At 38.9% G+C, this 9,978-nt stretch overlaps 2 protein-coding genes and 1 pseudogene across 2 annotated transcripts; 2 read left to right on the top strand and 1 right to left on the bottom strand.

Annotated features, from left to right (window-relative positions):
* Positions 1-808: 808 nt before the first annotated feature.
* LOC111481528 (S-adenosylmethionine synthase 2-like) lies at positions 809-3,206 on the top strand. Its single transcript, XM_023126986.1, has 2 exons — positions 809-920; positions 1,611-3,206. The coding sequence occupies exon 2, from the start codon at positions 1,620-1,622 to the stop codon at positions 2,799-2,801; it is 1,182 nt and encodes a 393-aa protein (XP_022982754.1). The 5' UTR covers positions 809-920; positions 1,611-1,619; the 3' UTR covers positions 2,802-3,206.
* A 1,355-nt stretch (positions 3,207-4,561) lies between these two features.
* Positions 4,562-5,555, top strand: LOC111481846 (chlorophyll a-b binding protein of LHCII type 1-like). The gene has a single exon (XM_023127420.1). The coding sequence runs from the start codon at positions 4,637-4,639 to the stop codon at positions 5,432-5,434; it is 798 nt and encodes a 265-aa protein (XP_022983188.1). The 5' UTR covers positions 4,562-4,636; the 3' UTR covers positions 5,435-5,555.
* A 213-nt stretch (positions 5,556-5,768) lies between these two features.
* On the bottom strand, positions 5,769-9,895 carry LOC111482014 (annotated as a pseudogene).
* Between the last annotated feature and the right edge of the window lie 83 nt (positions 9,896-9,978).

Raw genomic sequence — 9,978 nt, 5'->3', positions numbered from 1 at the left:
AAAAAAAAAAAAAAAAAAAAAAAAAAAAAAAAAAAAAAAAAAAAAAAAAAAAAAAAAAAAAAAAAAACCTGCTGGGGTTGGTGACGACCGACGTCTGCCGGTAAAACCTAAACACACAAATTTTAAAAAACCTCACCAACCCCCAACCAATTCCAATCACCCATTATTTTCTCCACCCTATTTTTTTTATTTTCTTTACCATTATAATTCAAATTAAAATAAAAGAATAAATAATATTTTATATTAAACTATAATATATTTAATTAATACAATAAATCGAGTGCTGATAAGATCAAATAGAAATTCAATTAACGATGTGAAGTTCGTAGTGCAAAAAAATAATATAATAACTAGAGATAATATAAAGACCCCATCAATTTAAACTTCAAATTTGAATAAATGTGTCTAATTTTTCAACAATTTTATTTTTTAAATAAATAAATAATTGTTAATAGACCAATACGTGTCATTTGGACATGTGGGCGCGATTTAAATTTAGTTTATGATTAAAATTAATTTTTATTTTTTATTTGTTCCTTTGAATAAAAAATTAAATTTAAACTAAGAATAGAAATAAATTGAATTAAATATGTGGATGAAAAATAATATTTTAATTAAAGAAAAACTAAAATTTAATTATTCGAAAAAATTGTAATATTGGTTGAAGCAACTAACCGAATGCCATGCTTGAAGTAGAAGATTCTAACACCAATGTCCAAATGGGGAGAATTCATACCGGCTGTATCGGTAACCGGTTGTCAGCTCGAACTTTTTCTATAAATATGAGCAGCAAGAGGTTGGTATCTTCGTGTCATCGAGCGCCGATTCTTTATTTGGCTCTCTCTGCTCTGAAAGTTCGACTTCTCTTTTAGTTCACTTCATAAATTCCTTCAGATCTGTAGCCAATTTTCCTCTTCCAGGTTCATTTCTCTCTCTCTTTCTTGCCTTTAATGGCTTCCTCTGTGTTTTATGGATGTTTCTGATTTTCATGTCATTGGGGTTTGTGTGTCTGCGTGCTCCTTCTGCCATGGTGTCTGAAATTTTGTTCACTTTGGGCTTTATTGTGGGGATTTTCTTTTGGTTTCTTTATAGGAGTTGAGGATTAGCTTGTTGGGTTGGTCTTGAAGTGGTTTTTGTTCTTCGTCTGGAATGTCTGGTTGTTGTTAGTGTGGCGTTGATCTGTTGTTTTTCTATTCGAATTTGTTCGTTGTTTAGTCATTTCTCACTCGATGACTTGAGATTACTGAAGGAATTTTCTATTGTAATCCTTTTTTATATTGGTTTCACTATGGAGATGTGGCCTTGTGATTTTGGGGTTTTTTTGTTTAGTGAACTCTAGAGCTGTGGATTTCTTTCTCTTCTTACGAATTTGGACTGATAATCGCTTAATTTTTGTCTTATTTTTGGTGTAAACGTTTTTTCTAAGTAGAAGACGCTGATTCGTATTCGAAGTGAAATGTTCACTTCTCAACTGAAAATTTCTAGAATCAATTCTGAGTTATGCTTATATGCCTATGACTATTCTCTATTGCTGGGCGCATAAGCTTTCTATATTTGAATACTGAAGAAGATTTGTGGATTTTTGTATGTTTTCGTATTTTGCCTTGTAGGTTGAGAGAATGGAGAACTTTCTATTTACTTCTGAGTCTGTGAACGAGGGTCACCCAGACAAACTCTGTGACCAGATCTCAGATGCAGTTCTTGATGCTTGTCTTGCCCAAGATCCTGATAGCAAGGTTGCTTGTGAGACCTGCACCAAGACGAACATGGTTATGGTTTTTGGAGAGATTACCACCAAGGCAGTTGTGGACTATGAGAAGATCGTTCGTGACACATGCCGTTCCATTGGATTCATCTCGGATGATGTGGGTCTCGATGCCGACAACTGCAAGGTCTTAGTCAACATCGAGCAGCAGAGCCCTGATATTGCCCAAGGTGTCCATGGCCATTTCACTAAACGACCTGAGGAAATTGGTGCTGGTGACCAGGGTCACATGTTTGGCTATGCCACAGATGAGACCCCAGAACTCATGCCTCTTAGTCACGTTCTTGCAACTAAGCTTGGCGCTCGCCTCACTGAGGTGAGGAAGAATGGTACCTGCCCATGGTTGAGACCTGATGGTAAGACCCAAGTTACTGTTGAGTACTACAATGATAATGGTGCCATGGTCCCTGTTCGAGTCCACACGGTTCTCATCTCCACCCAGCACGATGAAACTGTCACCAACGATGAGATTGCAGCTGACCTTAAGGAACATGTCATCATGCCTGTGATCCCCGAGAAGTACCTTGATGAGAAGACCATCTTCCACCTCAATCCCTCTGGCCGCTTTGTCATTGGTGGCCCACATGGGGATGCAGGTCTCACTGGTCGTAAGATCATCATCGACACTTACGGTGGATGGGGAGCTCACGGTGGAGGTGCTTTCTCAGGAAAAGACCCAACCAAAGTGGACAGAAGTGGTGCTTACATCGTCAGGCAGGCTGCCAAGAGCATTGTAGCCAGCGACCTTGCTCGTAGGGCAATCGTGCAGGTCTCTTATGCCATTGGTGTGCCTGAACCATTGTCAGTCTTCGTCGACACATACGGAACCGGGAAGATCCCCGACAAGGAAATTCTCAAGATCGTGAAGGAGAACTTCGACTTCAGACCCGGAATGATGACCATCAACCTGGACTTGAAGAGAGGAGGCAATGGCAGATTCTTGAAGACAGCCGCATATGGACATTTTGGAAGGGATGACCCTGATTTCACCTGGGAAGTTGTGAAGCCCCTTAAATGGGAGAAGCCTCAATCTTGAGATGGGGGTTGGTCTGTTCAAAGCCGCCATGGAAAGTGGTAAACCGACCTTTGTTACCACGGGATGAATAATATGTGTGCTGCCCTTATAATCCAAGGTAGTAGCTACTAATGTTCTTGTTCTTTTCACATGTGAGATCCTTTTGTCCCCACCTTACTTGCTTCTCCTCCATTTCTTTTTGCTTATTTTACCTCCATGATGTATCCTTTTTGTACCAGTTTTTATAATGTCCGAGGCCAAATTGCTGTTGGTACTAAGAGTAAATGACTGCAATGATTGTGACAGCAATTCTTATTCATATTAGTAGGGGTTTTGGGAGGATTATAGGGTGTCTTTTTGGCTGTATGACCTTTATTCTATGCGAGTAGAGATCTTAGGCTTCATTTAATAAAAAGTTCATATCAATAATTAATAGCCGTCTACAAGGTTCTGAAAGTTAAAACTAGATTTGTTCTTTGGATATTTATTTTTTCCTATTAGAAGCAGGCAGTAGAAGAATCTACAATCGTGGGTTTTTCATTGGAAAATGCATCCCTTTTGAAGAAAACCTGAATTGTTGCTTCTTTCTAAACAGAATATGGCAGGTTTTTCTAGTAATAGATGTTTATAATGTAGTAGTTAAACATGCTTATTTGCTATTAATTAATTCTATAACTAATATGCATTCCGATAGAACTACGAAGGATATATCAGTGAATTTTGAACCTTTTTTTAGTGATTGTTTGCCTCCTCCATCAATGTATCATTAATATACTATTTTTTTATGTTTATCAGTTATTGATTGTCATCTCTCATCATATATTAAAGCTTTTCACTTTTCATTCAAAACTGATGCTAGAAGTATTTTTACCATATGTTGTCATAAATACTGTTTTTAGATCAAGCCATGACACCAATAGAAGTTTGTCAATTATTATTAGTTATCACCGTTTAGTGTTTGTGCTCGTAGCACAATGTCACATCATTATCATTGTCAAGGGGCATCGCTAGAGGTATCAAATGACATTGCCAATGAGAGTTGTGCAAATTGACGTCTAAGGCAGCAACATTGTTGACATTCACTCGTCGAAGAAAAATGTTCAATATCAATTTTTTTGCATAGAGATTTAAGGTTCAAAAGTAGTATGAATCACCGCTAATATTTTTTTTTTAAATGTGAGCTAAAAAGTATCTAAATTGAGCTTATGTTAACTTCGATCTATATGTGCCTAACGGTTTTAAGTGCTTTGGGTAATATTTCGCTCCGATATATAATCAAAAGTAGCTCTAAATATACCTAACGTGATCTTAGATGAAACATTTAAACCACATTTGAAAACCATTTGATCTTTTATTTTAAAAAATTGTTCTTAGACAAAAATATTTGAATTCATAGCCAAATTTCAAAAACAAAATTTTCAAACATACAAAACAGAAACCGAAATTGCTTCATAGATGTGGGTCCAAAGGGTATGGGCATTCTTCGAGCATCAGATGCTATCTAACCTTGTATTATGCACTATTTGTCGCAAGTGCTACTCATTTGTCAAATGATACAGCCTGTGAAAATACTCTTGGTGTCAGCTTGAGGACCACTAAAGGCTAGGGATCATTCACAAGATTAGTGTTCTAATCAATTATTTTGTTCCTTGATTGGTTGAGTGAGATAATGGAGATCGTTGAGTTCTACATATCTCCTCATCAACCAATTAGAAGAGGATGAAGATCCACAATGATAGACTTTGTGGGTCTCATCAGACACTGTATAATAAGATTTCTTGCTTCTTGCATTTCATCAATAACTCAATTCAAAAGCACTTTGAGGCCTTACTTCCTTTGTGTTAAAGTTGGTAGGCATGGCAACCATGGCTCTTTCATCTACATTCACCGGAAAGGCTATTCCTTTGAACGCACCAACCGAGCTCTCATCCTCGGTTCGCAGCAACAGTAGAGTCTCAATGAGGAGATCTGGAAAGCCAGCAGCTTCCTCAGGCAGCCCATGGTACGGTCCCGACCGTGTCAAGTACCTTGGACCACTATCTGGTGAGCCTCCATCTTACCTCAAAGGGGAGTTCCCTGGTGACTATGGTTGGGACACTGCAGGTCTATCAGCCGATCCCGAGACCTTTGCCAAGAACCGGGAGCTGGAAGTGATTCACAGCAGATGGGCCATGCTCGGGGCTCTAGGATGTGTATTCCCAGAGCTTCTATCAAGAAATGGAGTCAAGTTTGGTGAAGCAGTTTGGTTTAAGGCTGGTTCACAGATCTTCAGTGAGGGTGGCCTAGACTATCTTGGAAACCCAAGTCTTATTCACGCACAGAGCATTTTGGCCATTTGGGCATCTCAAGTAGTGCTAATGGGTGCAGTTGAAGGTTACCGTATTGCTGGAGGACCACTTGGAGAAGTTACCGATCCCATCTACCCCGGAGGTAGCTTTGATCCCCTCGGGCTGGCTGACGATCCCGAGGCATTTGCAGAGCTTAAGGTTAAAGAACTCAAGAACGGCCGTCTTGCAATGTTTTCCATGTTCGGATATTTTGTACAGGCCATTGTAACAGGAAAAGGTCCTTTGGAGAACCTCGCAGATCATCTTGCAGATCCTGTCAACAACAATGCATGGGCTTATGCTACCAACTTTGTCCCTGGGAAGTGAAATTACCAAGTCATGTTTAAACAAGCTTTCAATTCAACTTCAATGGGAGAATAGCCTGTAAAATGTAAACTGTTGTATCAAAATGTTGAAGATCAATCAATGTTATAATCATTGAAACAATCTCGAGCAAATTGCTGCTTAATTGATCCTTTAAAAGAACAGACAAGGCCATCTGCAGCTAAAGTTGAGCCGCCACCTATCTTATCAATCTCCATGAACTAAGCAAATATAACACAAGGGATTAAACTATTGATCAAAATTCTTTCAGCCATGTGACTATTTAGAATCATAATTTACTCCCAACTCATATTTAGCTACAAATCATACAGATACCAAAACACAATAAGGAAAGCTTTCTGATTTTTGCTCTCAGAACATCAGACTACTGTTACCGTTTCAAAAAGAGACAAGATGCATAGTCCCCAGTATGGAGAGATTCTTAAAGCATGTTGATAGGCCCCAACTAGATTCATTCAAGGCCATAGAAAAATGAAGGGAAGAAAGGCAGAGAAGAGTCATGGACCCACTGAATAACAACTCACAAGGGAAAGAGCTCGGGCTGGAAAGCTCAGTTTTGTGTAATCAAATATTTGGTTCAAGTGTAGTACGGGTGAAAGCCAGCTATTGGGTGAAACCTGTAAGAACGAGGAAGAGCCCCGGGCAGGCACATGGGGTACAGATTTAGTTGGATCATGAGGCCTAGGAATCCTTTTGAAGGTGAGGAGTACCTGGTTGTGGGGCATGTAGTATTGTTCTGAGGGGTAATATGTTCCCTTTCCCCTGTAATTAAATTTACAAGCTCACGCATATCAAGATATTTTCCTATTTTTATCTTCTGCCAGCATCGCAGACTGTAGAAACTCAATAATTTGCATGCCTCTTCCAGCTACAGCAATTTGATAATGGTTCCTGTAGAAAAATAAAGCCAAGAAACGAGGGTGGATCAAGCTAATGTAATGACAAGTTTCATCGGGTATATTGAATTAAGTATCCACTAACCTGTCACAGACTCATCAATGGTCTCCGGTTCTGGCACAGTAATGATCAAATGTGTATACTCACCATTTTCCCCTGTGCCTCGAGTTTCCAACACCTGATCCTTTGATCGAGACCGGTTGAAAACACCCAAATCCCATCTGTCCAGACACCTACACAGGACAAAGAAACAATTCACGCCAGATTGATGGACATTGGTTAGAACATGAATAGGCTGTATTTCACTGGTCTCAGAGGAAGAATTGCTGGTGCTTAAAATTAGTTCAGAAGAGGTAGAACAAACAGGTTGAGAGCAAGCTGAATCGGCTATGGATATGTCCACTTTGGATGAGCTTTCGTAAGGATCTTGATTTTTTATGCTTAAGTTGGCATTGTCTGCCCCTTTCTTAGTAACCAAATCTTTGATTGGTCGACTTTTGGTCACGGCACTTAAAGATCTCCCCCGTCTGCCACCCTGGCTTCCTCTTCCTGTACAAGGCCATTTCTGAAAATCAATGAACATCTCCTGATGAAGAGTAGAGAGACATTTCAGGATTTACGCTAGATGCAGCCGTGGCTTCATCTTTCCTTGTATTGAATGAATTTCTATGGAAAGTCGAATTCTTGGTTGGCATATCAGTAGAAAGCCACTTGAAGGAAATTGATGAGACAAATCCAGAGGGCTCGCAAATAACTTTGCAATTATGTTGTAAACAACCATTTGTTTGTTCCATTTCCTCCAGGTTCCTATGCTTCTGTAGCCAAGAAGTTAATACCCGCTTCGCACCAGCTGAAATTAGTAAAGTAGGATCTTCACTATCGTCTGAGTCGGATTCTTGTATATCTTTTACATCAGGTACAGTAGTCTCATCTGATGAAATCAAGTGTACTTTCGATATGTAGCATACGGATCTCACAGCTGATCCCCCAACATGCTCCCCAAGCAAATTTGAAGCAGACCAATTATTGGTGTCAGGAGTATACCTGTAACATCGTACAATTGCATCAATTACAGGCTCCTTATCAGTCTTAACACTACTTTCTGGAACAAGGAAAACTGAAAGGTAATTTTCTTTTCTTTAATAAGATGGAGATCTACAATACATGCGGTAAACATGTCCAATGCCTTAGCAGTTGGCAGATTCATCAGATATTTACTGATTCATTTTTTTAATGTCGAGTCAGATGCTAGAGATAAATAATAAGAACAACAACACTAAAAATGACATACCTAGTCATCCTCACAGTTCCATCTTCACAGCCAGTTGCAATCCAGCTAGATCTGGATGAGATGCCATGCTTGTTGTCAACTTTAGGTGTACAGTTTTCAGGTATGAAGCACAAAGAATGCAACTCTCTGCCATGAATTGTACGTGCAAATTTTGAGAAAACACTTTTCTTTCACTGTCTGAAAACCAATAGCGATGAATATAGATCATTTCATCCTGAATTAAAAACAAGAAAAATGATAAACTCCCAAGAGAAGTTATCAATATCAGTAAAAAAAGGAGATGACAGAAATGAATGGGGACTTGACATATGCAAAACATTTCTTAAGTTGTGGTATGTCACCAAGATAATAAGAATACGGACGCCGCCATCCACCACATTGAATTTGTAATACCTGCTCCGATCCATGTTGTTTGAGATCCAAAGGGAATTATAAATGCAGTGCATGAAAAGATGGTTCAAGCCGTCTCAATTACATTGGCACGTAATGCACCACACCAATGGGGTCAAAGACCACAATTGAGGCTGTTTGAATAAAGTCTAATGCATTGATCATAAGGCCAATTCTAAAACATGACATCATCAATGGAAGTAACTCTGCAATTACATGGTATTTAGAAAAGGGAAAATGTACCTCTTCCTCAAATGACGCATCCAAACACATAATCCTCATGCCAAAGCATGATGTATATTCTTCCATAAGACATGCATTATAATTTTTGCCATTCTGAGAAAACCTGATACATGATCATATAACCTCCAGAGTTTCAATACGCCTCTAGGATCAGCAGTAAATATGTACCTACAAAATAAATAGAAAGAAGTTATATCCAGCAAATGATATTTAAACCCCTCTCTGCCGTTCTTGTCAAGGGTACAAGGTTCTAAAATATTGCCACATTTTTTAAAGAAATTGAGGGATGTCCTTCAGACTTCAAAAAAAAAAAAACATTGCACAATTAAATTTCCTTAGAATGTTTCCTTCAGACCATCAATCAGTCTCATGAGGATCTCATGTCTGGGGAGCTTCAAATGAAATAATGGATTCAAGGTTCTGTAAAACATGAATCTATGTCCAACCACAGCTTATATAAAGATCTCAGCTGGTGGTTCCACCATTATCAAGTTGAAAAAAGGAAATGGTGCTAACCTGAATCCAAGTGACTTGCACCAAAAGGTTCCGAACAGTTGTCTCTCCATTTCAGCTGACCAGTTAAATGAGATGTCAGGTTTAAGGGCATTTGAATTGCGTAGAACTTTTACAACTGTCATTCGTCCTTGACCATCTCCAACAGCAATCCAATCCTCAGCTCCACAGGAAACTTCAGACAGACTTGGGGCTAATAAATCCATGCAAACAATCGGAACATCTTCGCTTACTTGCACAAGTTTGGTCCAAATTACATCCATGGTGTCAGATACTGTGACACGATACAGATAACCACGGTTGGTGGCAACATAGAGTGTAAGTTCAGACGAGAACTGTAAGCAGCGCACATACTCACTTTTACTGCAAATGAAAGTAAGATCATATAAAGGGAGTGGTTGTCACTCCCACCCTCAGAAAATAAAAGCGAGGAAATAAATTGAAATTCAATGATGAGTATATCTACAAGAAATCTTGAAGGAGCTCTCTGGAAAATGAACCTCACCTGTCCATACGTCCGTTATGATCAAATGAATTTGGAATACAACTAGTGAAAACCTCTGCACTTTCAGCAGGTTCATTGGAGGTCACAGATAAAGAAGTGTTTAGCCGATGCACTTTAATAGAAGAATCAAAGCCAGTAGTAATAAGAAGAGATGACATTGGATCATACAAACATCTCCATACGCCTCTGCCTGTGTAATAAATTAAAAAATAGAACTTAAACCCTTGAATTTTGCAAGTTGAATCATTTAAACCGGAAATAGAGAGAGAAAAGGAAGCAACTAAAATGGGAATCTGGTATTAGAGGAGAATCAAAATATATGTGTTTAGCAAGTATTGATAAAAAATTTGAGGTAATGGACCAGCATAAAGTACACCAAAGCAAACTATATGAAACTCTAGTCAAAACAGAAAAGTTTTCGCAGCTCACATATGCTCCTTTATCGTCTCCAGTTGTTTGCCATCTATTCCCCATGCACGACACGTACAATCCTCACCGGCTGTGATTATCAACTACAAGGATAACCCAAAAGAACAGTCAGTGCATGTACAAGATTGTTGGATCGATCCAATTGAACCCATATTGGCACCAACTTTACGTGCATTACGACTCCTCAGGATGCAACCACGAAGAAAGAGACTTGTAACGAACGCACGACAGCCCGATGAAACGAACATTACCAGACTG

The sequence above is a fragment of the Cucurbita maxima genome, unplaced genomic scaffold (genome assembly GCF_002738345.1).
Source record: "Cucurbita maxima cultivar Rimu unplaced genomic scaffold, Cmax_1.0 Cma_Scf00007, whole genome shotgun sequence".
Classification (NCBI taxonomy): Eukaryota; Viridiplantae; Streptophyta; class Magnoliopsida; order Cucurbitales; family Cucurbitaceae; genus Cucurbita; species Cucurbita maxima.
This window is presented reverse-complemented; position numbering and strand designations above follow the sequence as displayed.